At 45.2% G+C, this 16,576-nt stretch overlaps 2 protein-coding genes across 3 annotated transcripts in view; one reads left to right on the forward strand and one right to left on the reverse strand.

Moving 5' to 3' along the window:
* Window positions 1–13,767, reverse strand: part of ced-6 (PTB domain-containing adapter protein ced-6) — a 28,903-nt gene extending 15,136 nt beyond the window's left edge. The window contains exons 1-9 of the mRNA XM_077627876.1: window positions 13,629–13,767; window positions 8,775–8,905; window positions 6,790–6,854; window positions 5,260–5,331; window positions 5,074–5,172; window positions 4,034–4,171; window positions 2,483–2,599; window positions 1,792–1,911; window positions 1,047–1,154 (exon numbers count right to left, since the gene is read on the reverse strand). Of these exons, the coding sequence (XP_077484002.1) occupies window positions 1,047–1,154; window positions 1,792–1,911; window positions 2,483–2,599; window positions 4,034–4,171; window positions 5,074–5,172; window positions 5,260–5,331; window positions 6,790–6,854; window positions 8,775–8,835 (780 nt within the window). The 5' untranslated portion in view covers window positions 8,836–8,905; window positions 13,629–13,767. The remainder of the gene's footprint in view (window positions 1–1,046; window positions 1,155–1,791; window positions 1,912–2,482; window positions 2,600–4,033; window positions 4,172–5,073; window positions 5,173–5,259; window positions 5,332–6,789; window positions 6,855–8,774; window positions 8,906–13,628) is intronic.
* A 31-nt stretch (window positions 13,768–13,798) lies between these two features.
* LOC144094029 (uncharacterized) overlaps window positions 13,799–16,576 on the forward strand; it is a 32,830-nt gene continuing 30,052 nt past the window's right edge. The window contains exons 1-3 of one of the 2 annotated variants that reach the window (XM_077627878.1): window positions 13,799–14,377; window positions 14,475–14,537; window positions 14,787–14,915. In XM_077627878.1, the coding sequence (XP_077484004.1) occupies window positions 14,294–14,377; window positions 14,475–14,537; window positions 14,787–14,915 (276 nt within the window). In that variant the 5' untranslated portion in view covers window positions 13,799–14,293. The remainder of the gene's footprint in view (window positions 14,378–14,474; window positions 14,538–14,786; window positions 14,916–16,576) is intronic. The other variant, XM_077627877.1, reaches the window with a different exon arrangement.

Below are 16,576 nucleotides of genomic sequence, written 5' to 3' on the forward strand. Positions count from 1 at the left end.
AACGATGCAAGCAAAACCACTCTTCAACTGTCACGACAGCGCTTGTATCGATCGAGTACAGCATGTTACGATTCAGCTCTGGAATGCGGCTGTACTTGAGCGGCCAAGGTGCTGGCCTTCCCTGCAAGTGGTCTCGCAAAAGAAGCTACCTTTTTGAACACGATCTGCTGCACTAGAATAAGCCAGAAATGCATACCTAGAAGATCTTGTACTTTTAGCAGTCACCAGCCATTCAAGCCTTTCAGTAGGAATCGTTCGGGGGGGATAATAAAGCAAATTATGTGCTCGCTTGCTTACCAAAAAATACATGGGTACAAGGGTAACCGAGTAAATCTGCTTACAACCAAGTGCACGCTGCAGATCCTGGCAGCGCTTGACATCAGCCCCTTTGTTCTTTGCATGGTTCCAGAACCCACTGTGTGATTGTGGCGTTTGAATTAACCATGCGAGATCATGTGGTTTTACTGCCACAACCCTTTCAACCAATCCCGATTTTCTTAACGCACCGATGCCGGGGTATCGCTGAACAGGACACCTAACACTATCATGTTAAAAGTGCCAGCTTCATCTCAATCCCCACAGGTGTGGAGGCAAAATGGCTGCGGAGAAGAAAACTTTTTCCAGAACGAAAAATCAAATAGTGTTTCTTCAGATACGAACCCGACAGCCCTGCAAGCTTATCAATGACTATGCCTATGTCTTTGCAAACTTTGAATGCCTCCATACTGACCTCACATCTAGAACAACTGCATTGTAATTTAGCCTGTATAATATGAGCCAGCGACAAAGCAATTTTGATACCACTGTCAGCACAGAAACAAACCACACACTATTACAATTATTTAGCCCAATGTACAGCTTTTAAATAAAATGTGCCAACCAGAGTGGAGGCGGTGTGAAATGACTTTAAATGCAGCAGACACTACACCAAATTTTGCATCCTGAAGTTAAAGCATCTTCAAAAGCAGTGGAGAACATTGCACGTGCCAGCCTGCTGCCTACAAGAACTACAGTGGGCGAAGGCATAAGGCCACCCCCTTTCTCACCTGGCCGTGGTCAGCAGCGCCGCGGGGAGGCACGGGTGGTGGCAGAGGCTCGGGGACTACGCTGCTTGAGCTGGGTTTGCTGGTGCCATTGGTCGAGGGCGCTCGCACCTGCAGATGACATCATTAGCCCGTTATGCAACACGACTCACTCTTAGGGTGTCAAAGAAAAGCTCCCACAATCCTCCTCACCGTTCACCATGCGTTTCATTCAGATCATTCAGTTTTATCATGCGTGCGAATTCATAACCATATTAAAAAAAGAAAAGATGGCATGTTGGAACAAAGTAAATACAACTCAGGCCCTCCATTCATGCAGCTATCTTGGGATCAGTTGTGAAAAGCCCAATGGAGTCAGTGACAAGAGGTGGAATTACAGGCTTACCTTATATGTGATCCAAAGAACTTAAGTAAACAGCACCTCCACTTAAGCTATACACTACAGGAGCTCACAAACTTGCTTGTATCATCTTTTTCAAGCTGAGCCTCCAAGCCGCTCTAGTGGGTTTCCAATATGTTTTTATAAATACCTGCTTGAGCCAATGTGAAATTTTCACTTTCAATTCGACTAAATAACATTTCATATTTTCTTCTGATTTCAGAAATCAATTATTTGCTGTTTCTTGTACTGCTCATCGGAGTTTTTCACACACCTGCCTGTGATGCGATCTCCTGCAACGCATTTACTTGCACTGCAGAACCTGTGGGTTCATGAAATTTAGTCATGAGACAAACAAAAAGTTCCGACCTTAGCCTTGGGCTTGTGGTTGGTTGTCTCGGTGGGCGAGGAGACTTCATCCCCACGGGAGTAGTCGCCCTCACGGAGACACTTGCGCAGTCGACTGTTCTCTTCTTCCAAATCTTGGACCTGGATACAGATGGGCAAACATGACTATGAACAGTCCAACGGCACCACTGCAATCATGACTTCCACCAACAGTCTCAACATCAACATCCATATCGTATCCTCTTGCAGAGGTCCCTCCTCAGTTCAGTCCAGTCTGAGCCTCACCTACTATACCCAGCCGGCAATACTCACACTTCATCCTTCAACACAGATTTGATTTTAAAGGCCAGATCAATGATGTTTTAGCAAATGTACTTTTACAATGTATCCAATACTCATCCCACAAGCAGTACGCCTTCAACAAAAGCTGGCCACCCGGCCAGCTCACCATGAAAACAGCATACGCAGTACGTTGCCAGGAAAATCCGGCAAAGGTAAAAACACAAACGCTGTCACCAGATCTCACCACAGAGCAATCAACATTTGACGAAACAAACGCAAATGGAAGAAACTATCTTGCTGGCCACCTAGATGAAAATGGAGTGAGGACAGGCAGCACTGAAGGAGGTTATTAAACACAGCTAACCAACAGAGCTGAGGCAGCGGTACCTAAGACATAACAGGCTACAAAAAAATGGCCAAAATCTCTCACCCTTTTTTGAAGAATCATGAACTGTTTTCTCATCTCCAGATCTCTTCCTGAAGTTTCCAGAAACTTCCTGTAGGCCAAGTCAAAAGCTTGGCCAATGGTAAGCGTTATTTCTTCAGCCTACAATGGGTTTAAAAAAAAGTCTTTTTTAAATGTGGAACAAAAACACATGGAAAAACAGTCAAACATTAGACACAATGACACTGAAACAACTAACAGTGATCTCAATGCTGCAACCAAAATGAGCATGGTCAGGTTACACTAACTTTATCACAGGACAAATTACAGGGTTAGGGCAAAACCCCATATTGCTGTTTTACATGCATATTACGCATTTTTGACTAGGAAATTATATGGACACTAATAGATGTTTTAATGAGAAAGCATTATATGGCTCATGAGGCGAAAAATCCGTCGTTGCAGTTGTCCACGCCAGATGACCCGAAAACCCACACTTGCCCTCATGACGTCATCGGCAGTACCTCCATCATTACGATATAGCCGGCACGAACAGATCAGCTTTGCTGGCCACTTCATTAAAGCACAGCGCCATCACCGCAGCAAAACACCCCACATGCTAAACTGCCAGTCCCTTACGCTAGGTTTCGGTATCGTTTCCATTTGGGCGGTGCAAACCGATCAGTTTCGCCAGCCACTGCATTAGAGTAGTACGCCATCGCCGCAGCCAAACACCCAGTGCGCATGTTTTTGCATTCATAGCATGTAAGTAGTCTTAAGTGCCTGCCATAATTTTTGCGTTGCTCTTATGGCTTTCGCATCATGTCTGCGGCTAAACAGGCCACTGCTGAATTTTTCTTTGCCTAAGATAATTTCACTGCTTTCACAAGTTCCAACCTATATCTGTGGCAACCATAGTTGGTAACCATACTTTGTGTCCTTACCATGGGAAACATATCCAAACTTGAAAACAACAGCTTTAATGCAAAAATTCAATGTTGATAATAAAATCACTTTCTTAAAGCCAGACACAAACACACAGTGAAATGATAGAGGTGAATCTGTCATGACGCAAGTGACCCTCAATTCCTCAAGTCCTGCTGTGTTCCTTGCAAAGGAAAGCAGCTTGGAGGTGCCTACTAACAAATGGAATCTTGTTCTTATTCTGACCGTGCAGTAAATTTCACCGTTCCAGAAAGTGGCCTAGGTTTATTCTTCCAACACAACTCAGCTGAAGCGAAAGAGTGCTGTCATTTAAACAACCAGCTTACACAATACCAAAGCACACATGCTTATGCCAGTGATCAGTGTCTTCCCCCTCACACCAATCTGTGCAAAAATGTGGAATAATGCGTGGAACAGCACAGCTTAATGAGGGCCATAAATGCTGGATCTTTGTAGCACAACACTGTAAGCTGCTCTTATGGTTTACTAAGTTCCATTTGGTGATCCCAGTTAGGATGACAAGCATTTGAATGTCATTTGTAGCAGCACTTCTGTACAAATCCAGGATGTGTAAAATTTGCTTATTTCATACACTGAAAATGGCGTGAACAATAAAAACTAAGGTAGAGCAAAAACGTCGGCGCCACACACCAACTTTTCGCTGGAGAACACGAAGCACGAGTGCCGTTCGCCATCCGACTCCTTGGCGATGAAGCTGAATGACTTTTTGTCGGTCTTATCGTCCGCACAGTAGGAGATGCGATGCAGTGGGTGCTGGTGGAATATCCTCTGCATGCAGGCACACAATCTCTAGCTAAGAACAGGGTTAACGCACAAAATGCATCCGCTGAAGCTGAAACGCACAGAAAGAACGATATGCAAAGGAAGTGTACGTGAATGGCTTCTAAGAATCTGACGAAATTTGAAAAGGCTGACCAAAATGCAGTGCCACAGACTACACACTAAACAGAAAAGAGTAAAAACGAGGGTAAGCTGCCCTCTAATGCACCCTCTTTTATAAAAGGGAGTATGGTAGAGGACAGCTTACAGCCCTTTTACTCCCTACGCAGGCGTATTCATGTTTACAGCGTACCCTAACCAGGTCCACAAGAGACCAGGTACCAAGTCATCAAATGCAAGTGGTACCAAATCACCCTCACTGCTTCAGTAGGCCAAGACAGAGAAAGACGGAAAGGCAGGGAGGTTAACTAGGCAGCGCCCGGTATACTACCCTACACGCGGGAAGGGAACGGAGGGAGAGATAGAAAAGGGAGAGAACAAAGGGATATGATCACTTTTCCACGTGTCCGTTGGCCGTTACTTGCAGGGTACACAGGGCACACACTGATTGTTCACAATCTTACACTCAGTCCTGAGTCCTTCAAGAGCTTTAAAATTGCCTTCAAAGCTGTCCTCTGCGAAGTAGGCCAAACTTTACATCAAATTATAGCCCCCATAAATGCTTGGCTTGAAACCTCTGTTCACCACATTCAGTGCAAAAAAACATGCAAAAAAGAAATTGACTAGTAGCTCTCAGCCAGCTACCCATTCAACTAGCAGAGCAACAGCTGTTCACCACACTAAACATTTTTTTATGTCATGCCTTGCAAAGTGTGTCAAATAGAACCATCACCACTCATGACAGGGTTACAGTAAGGAACGAACAAGTTACAATAAATGTGGGAGCGCACCTTTGTCTTGGGATCTTGCACGGCAACACCATCAACTGAAATCGTCAGCTCCACCTTCGGTACCTTGCCACCTTCAGACCTCTTCAGCTGCTGATTAAACTGGATTGAAATTCAGATGATCAGGTGGATGCAAAGTGCGTGTTAACCGCTCGAGCCCCTGACTAAAGGCGGCACATGCACGCATACCTTCAACTTGCGTATTCCTTCTCGAACCACTTCAATGCCTTTGGGCTGTTCCACTTCAGTGAAGCCAAGGAACTTGAGAATAAAAGAATCAAGGCATATATACATAAGAAGTCCTCTCATATTTTGAACTAGGCATGCATTTCACACTCTGCTTACAGGGCTCAGTAGTATCGCATGCTAATGAAAAATCAAAGCAGCTTAGTATACACTCTAATACATTTTCTCCCACATTTCACTGTTCCTCAGAAGTCTTTTGAGAAGTGTTGGCAAGGGTGCTGCTTTCAGGTATATTCTCAGAATAAACTGGTCTGCAATTCTGTTACTTGCCTCAATATTTCTCAACACTTTTGGCAGTTACTTTGAGAACCATCTTCAAGAACTTGCACACTAACATTTTTGCAAACCAAAAACGAGAACTATGACAAACTCGCTATTTGTAGTAGCATTATAAGATGCAGTGAGACGACACACAAACATGCATGCACGCATGTTTGCTATGAACCATGAGTACTATTAAGGAAATGGACAGCACAACGCTGTTTACACAGGTGTGTGGCACAAATCAGGCAATCTGAGTATCACCTGATATGGGGCATTGCATAGGTATGCATCGTGTACACAAGCCTGAACCCCAGCGATCTAACCTGGTGTCATCATTGTCACCATCAGCCAAAATAAGTGCACTGCAGCACAAAGAACTTTTTCTAGACACCACGAATGCCTGTCCTGTACTACTTCAGACAGCCCGTCTCATAAAAGCTGCTAACCCGATCCCCTGCACTATTATTTCATACTTTATTCTCGCAACACCCACAGCCAGGCATGCACCACCCCAGGCATTGTCTCAGCAGAACTCACGTTGGGCATGTACTGCCCCCCCCCCCCCCGGCATAAGAAATTACCTCAGGCCTCCCCTGAAAACAATTTTCAGCTATGTGCGTGCCTACCCAAAGTGCCACTAGGGCATTAAACTGTGGTAAATAAAATAAAACTGATCTACCACCAACTACGGTTCACAAATGGTCCAAAAAAAAGGGTGACTGCTCAGGTAGGTCAGTACAAACCCTTGATTATTGAAAGACATTACAGAAATGTTCGAGGCACACATTAGCAGCATAATTTCAGAGACTGCCAGCAAGGATTTCACCCTGTTCTATCTACTTCTGCCTTGACTTGAAAGTAGGTGAATAGGAATAATACACAACGTAAAAAAATGCAATTGATAGCATATTGACACTGTAGTGTAAAATAAAGCACTCTAGCTTTCCTTAACCCAATTTCACAGCTGTAACAAAGGCCTCTGGAAGGCGCTTGAAAGTAACCTACTCAGAAAAATGTTGAATAGCTATCTAGCATGACTACTTAAAAAAAAATGACAGCTACATCCTGTAACTTAAAGCCTTTAATTATAACTACAACAAAGAACGTTAAACCGATGACAGAGCAGTTGAACTACTGGAAGAAATGTTGCTACAGGTCTTAATTGCAGAGAAACTCAGCAGCTAGCCAGTTGAACTTATGCTAACATACCTTGACCAGATAGACAACGTGTCCTTTTTGAAGAGCATCCGCCGGATGGATCCATCTGCGACCACCTATAACAGAAAAAGAGGACCAAAAGCACGTACAGCTGAGAACAGAAAAAAAAAAAAATGCCATAGCAAACCCAACACCTGCTTATTCGCAGCGTTTTAATTCCCAATGCTGTCCTACAGCTGAGGTTGTTGGCCTATTTACTCATAAAGTGCAGGTAGATGAACGTATGCAATACACAAAATGGGCAGTTTGAAGCCCCCTCTCGCTGTCTTTAGGAACCACCATGTTGCATCTCCCACAGCAAGTGGACTTTTTAATGAGCACGCTGCTCTTTCTGCATGGCAGGAACGCCTAGCAAACCAAGCTGGAATTCTGCAGGCTGCAAATTTAATACCACTGTTTGAATTGCTAGTTCCTAAATAGCCCAGACCAATACTTAGCTGAGCTTCAATGCACTACGCTTTGGAAGAACTGCATGTTTAAAAAATAAAATTAAGTCTCTGTGCCTAATTTTAGAGAGCTGTTAACATGCATCTTAGTTCGATTCCCTATGCTTCTCTCGTTTCGTAAGAGCCCTGTCGACATTCCTCCCTATAGCCATCATGAGGGTGAAAAAGTACTAGGGGTATTAGGCTCGAGACATAGGGAATTCTGTGTAAAACGAAGGAGCACCAAGTTCTGATTGTTTGGCTTGAATAGAGAGAAACAAAGCAAAAAATTGGAAAGGGCGCAGAAGCTCCAGCTTAAGGATATGATATGATAGCGTTAATGAGTTCACGCCCATATATGTGGAATTGGTCATTCTCAACTTTACATTCATATGTCTATAGGAGTCCTCATACCATTCCTCGTACAATGGTGCAGTAGTTAAGGGATGCGCCGCTGCCCTGTGATGGCAGGTGCTGCCACTGATGGATCTTGTGCGACACAAGTTGCTCTTCCCGAGCAACCTCTTGTGATCAATCATTAATTTAACTGCCACCTGCCAGTTTGGTTAGTTTTCTCAATACTAGGGTAGGTTGTGATGACCCCACAAGGTCATACGACCTAGGTTGCCCACCTAGGTTGCTTCTCCGAAGGTGGCTGCCTGGGACACCCTACACCACCCTATTTATTGCTCACATTGCTGACCCCGGATTTTCTGTGTAATGGGGCCTTTAAATCTATTGTGTTAGAATTATTTTCAAAGAAAGCAGCTCCTCAGGGTGACAAGACTTAGTACACCCTTTGCAATGCATCTGGTATTTCCCTCATTGCCCCGTTTTTAAATGTCGGTGAACTGGCCAAACCAAGCATTTCATCTTTTGGCAGTTTCACAGAAGCCATAGGGAGCAACAGAAAGCAGGAGAGATGCCCCGGTAAGGTTTCTCCAGGGGGTGATTTTACCACCCTCCGGTACAGCAAGCTTGTAAAAGTGCCTTGAGCACTGCGCTGCTTTTTTTTGTGTAAACATAACTGAGTGGTCTTCACTTTGAACTTTGCTGAGCAGTTTATACAGTTAGTAAAAATTTGTAAACTGCTTTCAAGACCAGCAATTATATACATATAAAAAAAGCACACTGGAGCAGATAAGCTGGACACTGTTGTAGCAATGTTCTTGAATACATTTTTCTGAACTGGTTAATTCCCAATATTCTGGTTCATGAGGTTTTAAATGAAGGACGCCGTAGTGAAGGGCTCCGGATAATTTCGACCACCTCGAGTTCTTTTAACGTGCACTGACGCTGCATAGCACACAGGCCTCTAGCATTCCACCTCCAATGAAATGAGACTGCTGCGGCCGGGGTCAAACCCGCATCTTCCGAGTCAGAAGCCAAGCACCATAACCACTGAGCCACCACGGTGGCTACTTCACGGGTAGCAGCCAAGCACCATAACCACTGAGCCACCACGGTGGCTACTACTCAACATTCAACAAATATCCCGAGCAAAAATGGCCAAGTGGAGGATTCACAGCTGAAAACTGCATTGCCACTTACTGCTTTTGACAGAGTTCTTGTTATTCTGGGCCCACTTGAGGAAGGAAGACTGCTTGATCATGATGGATGGATATATTTACATGCACTGTGTGCAAGGCAGCTCTTGTAGTGAATGTAGGACTACGCCAGGCCTGCAAAACAACAGCAGCAACAAAAAATACTAAGTGGCCCCTACCACTGCCCATACCAAGGTCTTTGTTCACACAGGACATGTAAAGCATACTTTGAAAAAGCAGTTCCCAGATTATTGATGTCTTCATACTGGGATGCTGGCTCAAAAAAAAAAAACATACACTGCAACAGTTTCTGTAAAAAAAAAGGCAAGCTTTTCAATCTGCACCTCCGGCCCTGAGTACATCACTAAAATTTCGAGATACTGTAAGAAAATGGAACAGAAAAGGCCATTAGTAACAGAAGAAAATACCTTTTCATAAAGGCAGACATTTTCAGCATGCTAGTAAAAGTACCTGCTGCAAAAATAGCCCATTAAACAGTGATTTTTGCATGCTGAAGTTTTTAAAGCAGCTGTACAAAGGTCTTAAGAATCCCAAGATGCAACAGAACTGCTAATACAGCACAATCACACAAGTAATTTGTCCAGAAGCTTTCAACGCACGTCTACATCAGGAGCACGTGCCAATGGTAAAAGAAACCACTCACATACTGGATGTATGCTCTTGAAAAAATTGTGGCTCTGCTCATATCTCATCCCTGAGCTGCACTTGCAACTATCAGCATGGGTCCAGTGCAATGTTTTAGTGAAGTCAGCATGATGTCAGTATACATGCACTTGAAACATGCCACTCTTATCTTCAGATAAGTTGGCACCCCAAGGATGACACATTATTTCCTGTTTTCTATGACCAACCTTTCCTTTTTGAGAATTCTGACAGCCGCAAGACAATGTGTCAATGTTCCCATATGTCAATTCCTTTATCTGGCCATTTCAAACAATGAACACTACCAGTGGCACAAGAAAAAGTTATATTCTAGCACAACCAACATAACTGCAAATTATCCACGCCTCAAAGGAGTGGCCCAACCATGAACATTTTCAAGTTATCGACCACTGAGTGTTCCATTTCTAAAACTGCAAACGTGTGCCTTTTCGGTCATTCATGTGCAATGAACTAAGATATGGTGCAGTTCCTCTTTTTAATGTGTTGGTCAGATACAAACGTGCCTAATGGCTGACACAATGCAACAATCAATTTTTACAGCTCACCATCAAAGATGGCTTCTATACAGCTGAAACGACAGATGAACAATATGACAAAAGGAAAGAAAGTGCAATGCATGACAGATGCGGGCCTGAAGCATCGTATAGGAGCACTGCAATATATCGTCAGCCATTGAATTTGCAAAGCATTCCCTTTTACTGAAGTAGCAGACAAAATACCAACTAACTGCGTAGTGAAACTGGCACGCTTTGATACTTCCCATGGGGCAGCAAGCACTACCTTTGAAATGTGTCTCCCTGGCCTTAAACTGCCACTTTATTTGAGACTACTAAGAGTTAAAAATGCTCATTTACAGAACTATAGATTTGATTGATTTATGGGGGTTTAACGTCCCAAAGTGACTCAGGCTATGAGAGACGCCGTAGTGAAGGGCTCCGGAAATTTCGACCACCTGGGGTTCTTTAACCTGCACTGACATCGCACAGTACACGGGCCTCTAGAATTTCGCCTCCACCGAAATTCGACCGCCGCGGCCGGGATCGAACCCCAGCCGAGCGCCGTAACCACTCAGCCACCGCGGCTGCTTTTTACAGAACTATACAGGAGGCACGTACACTTGTTAAAACTGCATTATTTAGGCACTCAGCTGTGTGCTCGATCGTTCTCTCCTATATTTTTGAGATAAGAAACTGAAGGGTCGAACTAAATACTAATGAGGTAAATACATTTTTTTTTTCAAAAGTGCCACAAACCACATGGCGCTCCCAGCATCCAAAATGAAATTTCACTTTCTTTCGAAGAAAGTAAGCATGATAAAATTATTTCCTCCTACAAGAAACAAAGCCACTCAATAATAATTTTAAAAAAAGTCTGCTCTCTCAGGCCAAAGCCATGCACTTGTAATTCAAGCCAACAACACCTGAGAAGGATGTGCAAGAAATTACGTGGCTGTTTTCAAGGACTTTTCGTGTGAAACAGGTCAGCGCTAAAAAAGACAAACACGGCGAGAGAACGACGACACAAGGCCGTGTTTGTCTTTTTTAGCGCTGACCTGCTTCAAACGAAATGCTTAACCAACTAGCCCAGCACCAAGTTTTGCTAAACTATTTTTCAAGGACGTCCGAGTTTGCTGAGGTTGAGACAGAGGGTAGGGAAAGAGGGCAGCTGGTTGCTCAAGGTTGGCAGAGACGCTCCCAACCTCCTCTCCCTCTGTCCCCGAGTGAAAACAAGAGTTGCGCAAAGAGGAGGAAAGAGGGAATCCGGAAGACGGGTGGGGGGCCGGCTCGAAGCGAGGAGGAGAAGGAAGGCGGCCATCATCAGACGTGACGGGGACAGGTAATGCTTGGCACTAGCTCTAATGGAGCAAGAGGGGCACCGCCAGCCATCGCAAACTGCCGGGTTGGGAGGAGAAGCAATAGAGAAAAGCAGAAAGAAGAAAAGTCGTCCAGGAACTGTACAGCATAGCGCAAAATGAGTCCAGCTTGTTCCTGCCCCTTTCGTTGATCGGAACGCAGAAAGCAAATGCGCCGACAAAAAACAAAACTGCCTGCGCAATTTTAACAGGTGATATCCTAGTGCTTTGCCAACAAAAACAAACTGTCTACAAAATTCTAACAGGTGACTATCCTGTGCTTTGCCTACAAAATCAAAATTGATTACAAAATTTCAATGGACGACTGTCCTGCGATATATCCGTATAGCCAAGAAAAAAAAATTGAAATGTCCCTGCTGTTTATCGCACGCATCTTCATAGATTACAAACTCTAATCTCAATGCTGAATGAAATGCATTGCAAATGCTTTGTGTTTGATACATATACTTTCTGCAGTTTGTCATAACTCATGGCTGTAAGCAGAGCATGGTTACTGTACATCACTTATTCTACTACCTCGGAAACATTAAATTTCCCCATATATATATATTGAAAAACTTGTCTACATGTAAAATTTATTTTGTAGCTACTAACACATTTATGTGCTCGGGAAAATGCAGAAGCCTTTTCATGAACCGCAACTATGGGAGAATGAAGGAACACATTCCAAATTACAGCTAGGTGCGCGAGACAAGCTCAAGCCCGCGGCAACAATGCTGATGCCCCTAATCTGCCTATTGTTTTGTTATCGACAACCTTTTGACACAGCACCTTAATTGCTACTCAAGTGGACAATCCTATCACTTGGAGACTAAAAGTATGCGAGAACTGAAGGGTCGCACAACACACAAGGAAACAAAACACTGAAGTCATGTGCATGCAAAGCGGCAATACGGAGAAGAGCGCCGATTCATGTGCCAAAATCGAAGTCCACGTTCCCGTGCACTTTCGAAGTCGCGTCAAGTGCAGAAGGAAATTCTTTCCTTGGTATATCGTTACGATAAGCCCGGTTCCCTTTCACATCACTTTCCTCACGCACGACGTCGTCGCTATTTGCGCCTAGATCCGCCTGAATAATTTTTCTACGATTGCTTCGTGCGCGCGGACGGGTGTCATGTGACGGAGCTTCCTCGTCGCGTCCGATATTCCCGGCCGATCGCCCTTTTCAGCAGCGGCGAAGGGCCGAGACGTCACGGCAATTTGAGACCGCGTGCCAGGTAGTCAGTGAGGCGCGCCACGGGACGCATACCTGTCCCGCCCAGGGAAGGGAAGAAGACCGAGACAGAAGAACAATGCACCAATAAAAACAGGCCGTGTGCCGACACAATAGCGTCGCAGCGACGAATGTCTGCGTGGAACTCGAAGGTCGGCGCCAGAACGTCAGGCGCCGCGGCAGCGCTTTCCCTTCAATCAGCGCGACGCGACAGGTTCCTTGCGTGTCGCCACCGCGGAGCGAGCTCGGCTGGACAAATTCTAGGGGCACGGAGAACCACCTTCGAGAGCCGCAGCTGTCACGACACCGGTCGAGCAGGCGGCGTTGTTGTCAACCGCTCGAGACAAGACGCGCCAGCTGACAACTGACGCGGCGCGCGGGGGATACGCGGACACGAAGGCTGGGTCAGACAGCAGCGGCTCGCCAGTCCTATTTCTCACGGAATGACGCTGCGCGCCGTCCGTAAACGCTTCAGCGCTCGGGTCAGCGCTGAAGAAGCGGGCAGGAAAAGAGAGCGAACAAAAAGGAAACACCGAAGCCAGCTAACAGCGGCGTGCAGGCCGATCTCTGCCTCGTACGATGACCACCGGCAAATTCTCGTGCATACGCAGCGAGGTGTCTATGATGCGCTCGACGCCCCGGACGGTTGCGACACACGCCTCTTCTTGGAAGCAACATTTGAAGGCCAAATACTGACGCATGTTGAGGCTATTACCTGCTCGAAGCGAGTCTACGGGCTCCGTACACTCCCCACCCTCCTCCCTTTACGAGCTCGCCGGAATAAGTTTCGTAGCAACTCGCAAGTCGCCCCACTGTCAGCGCCTAGCTCTGAACGGAAGCACGGCAACACACAGCGAAGTCCGGCGCACACGCAAAGCATGCTTTCTCAATTATTAGGCTTACCAAATCCATTTCACGAGGGAGGAAGACCATCACTAATGAAAATTACACACGAGGAAAAACAAACACAAAGCCACACGAAGTGGCAGCGAGCTGGCGAGGTGCAACCAATGGCGAGTGCAAAAGCAAAAGCATTTTTTTCTCCATCTTGTATTTTGACCGAAAGCAAAAGGAGGCTGTGCACTTACCTGCGCTCAGCAGCGGCTCTCTAACATGACAGCAGTCACCACAGGCACCCAAAACAGAAACAAAGTTCGCCCATGACGCCCACAGTAGTCCGCTCCCAACAGGGCTTCCCAGCTGCGGAGCTCTCCTGGAAGCTGTGAGAGCGTTTGGAAAAGGGCAAGGGGGCGTCTGTGTAGCAGTAGCACCAAGAATAGAGCTTTGAAGCAAACATTGTAGCTAGCGCCACGAATGCCACATTTTAAACTTGATAAACAAAATTACGCAAGCATACCCAATCTAAAAAATTGTAAAACAAAGTTATAATTTTACTATATAATATTAAAGTGCAAAGGTGCAAACGATTATATTTTTATTTGCTGTGAGCATTTTTCATCTCTTGCTTCTGGCCTTCTGGCTGTGGTTCCTCTAGTGAGGTTTAACGTATCGGCCATTTTTAAAGGTATGTAAGTGCTGGCGGCTGGATAACGGGTAACCGTGATGGCTTCATTGAGTAGGTGCCGTCGGCGAAAATCTCAAAGTGACACAAGAAGAATGATGCAGATATGAAGACATGGACACAGCCGGCGTTTCCGTCGCATCCCTCTGTGCTTTTGGTGAGAAAAAGTGCTTGTGTGTAGTGCTTGATCGTGGCTAAACTAGTGCGGAGGGACAAGCCCAAAAAATCGATATGTCCACCGCGTTCTCGGACGATGGATCTTTGCCAGACAGCAGTGATCATGAAGATCGTGAACCCCTGGATCAACGCGTCCAGGTGCGTGCAATTCGTGCTGTTGTCACTCATCTACTCATTGCCAATATCGGATAGCAGCTTCCATGACCTGAGCGGAGTACTCACTTTCGTTTTGCAGTTCGAACTGGAGCGCCTGAACACGGCGACGGAGCTCATAAACAAGCTGGAAATTGAGCTCGATGTGAGTACCCTCCGCTGCAGTTTATCGCCTTGAAAAGCTCGCTGCCCGTGAATGCTTAAGCAAAGCTTTGAATCTGGCAGGTTGCATATGTGCGTGAATTAGACTGTGGTGTAGTCGACTAAGTGCGCGTTACTCGGATAATTTATGCTGTAGTGTGATGGTGACTTGTACTACATTTCTGGGCATTTCCGAGTGCGTACTTGCTCGTGGTCTGCAGAGCACCTCGCCTGTTGCATCTTCCTGTTGCAGGAAGCAAGGTCCAACTTTCGACTGCTTCTCTCGGAGTCGTCTCAAAAGATTAACCAACTTGCCAAAAAGCTGGGGAGTCACGTGGAAAAAGCAAGGCCTTATTACGAGGCTAGGATGAAAGTGAAAGAGGTGAGGTTGCCGCGTGCTTCAGTAGATTTGGATGAAATGATCTGCCTTTGGAAAAACTCGAAATTGAAAAAACCAGCTAGTCGAGCAAAGCACTGAGCTCTTCACGGAACTGAAGGTGTGTTCAGCTCTTTTGGTGTAAGCAAGATTATAGGTTCATTTCGTCATGAGGGAAATATTTCTCGTACTAAATGTTTCTCTTCTAAATCTTTGTAAAAGGCTGGGCGATAACAAGCTTCTACCTGTGTACAAGTGTATAACCTTTCTTAAAGACTGCTTCTGTGCTGCTCATGTTTTGCATAATTACTTGAATGATTTTAAATATGTGAGTAGGTCATTCAATGCACTTGACTATTATGGGCCATTCGTGTGTAGTAAATGTTTTAACATTTAGTAGTCGCCTTTTTGTAGCATTTTTGTAGTGGCCATGTCATAGTACAGAAAAGCTTTGAGATCTGTAGTAATTAACCACTGGATTTGCAGTAGGTGTATTTTTTTTCCACACCTCATTTCAAGCCTTTGTTTTCTCACCTTTTTTTTGAAAGTTTTGTGTATTTCACATAAAGCATGAAATACGAACACACAACTGCAGGCACCCAACAGAAATTTTTTAAGGGTCCCATGTGCTAGCAAATGTTGGTGCCAGTACAAATCATTGAAAGTACAATATGTGGCTGCAGATTAGGTTGAGCCTGTCCAATTTGGCTGTTTTGCCCTGAATGTTTGAAGCTGGATTTCAGAGCACTGATTAAAGGCTAACTGCTTTGTGAACTGAGCCAGGTCTTGGCTTTTGTGAACATGTATACTGCCGCCCGCAGACATGAATACTTGAGTGCTTGGCCTGGACTGACATTAGTGGTACGGAGCATTGGCCACTGGCTCTCGCCAACCAAAATTTGTGAGCTGCGGTACATAGACCCAGTTGTAACAGATATGTGTAGTCCAGTCTGCTAGAAAAATGTGCTGTGCAGAGTTATCTTGTGTGGGTCCGAATTCATGCACAAAATCACCATGCTTTAGAGTTCATTTGTCTTAATTACCATGCGTTACATGCCTGTAATTAAAAAAACGTAGTTCAAGAGGGTATCGAGCATGATTCTTAAAAGAGTGTACACAGAGCAGGTGTTCACTCTGCACTGTTGCATTATTTTTGCCACTGCAGCCAAAATAGTCGTGGTGGCTCAGTGGTTATGGCGCTCTGCTGCTGACCTGAAAAATGTGGGTTCGATCCTGGCCAAGTCAGTCGCATTCTGATGAAGGCGAAATGTTAGAGGCCCATGTACTGAGCGGTGTCAGTGCACGTTAAAGAACCCCACATAGTCGAAATTTCTGGAGCCCTTCACCACAGCGTCCCTCATAGCCTGAGTCACATTGGGAAATTAAACCTTTGGGAAGGTGTGCACTTGCACCTTGCAAGGAACACATGGTGGAAATGTGTAGCCATCCTAGTGTGTGTGAGCCACTTGATGAACATTATAATCTATAGCGTGCAGGACATGCTGCTTCACTGTCAAAGAGGGGCAGATGCCAGTTTCTCGAGGTCTCGATTTCGATTATTACATACTAGGCTCTGCAAAACCAGCCTGTTCAAGTCGTCTTAGTTGGGAACCTCTGGTCCTCTATTTTGTGCCCGCGATTGTCAGTAGCGGCACAGTGTTGAAAAT

The sequence above is a fragment of the Amblyomma americanum genome, chromosome 6, assembly GCF_052857255.1.
Source record: "Amblyomma americanum isolate KBUSLIRL-KWMA chromosome 6, ASM5285725v1, whole genome shotgun sequence".
Lineage (NCBI taxonomy): Eukaryota > Metazoa > Arthropoda > Arachnida > Ixodida > Ixodidae > Amblyomma > Amblyomma americanum.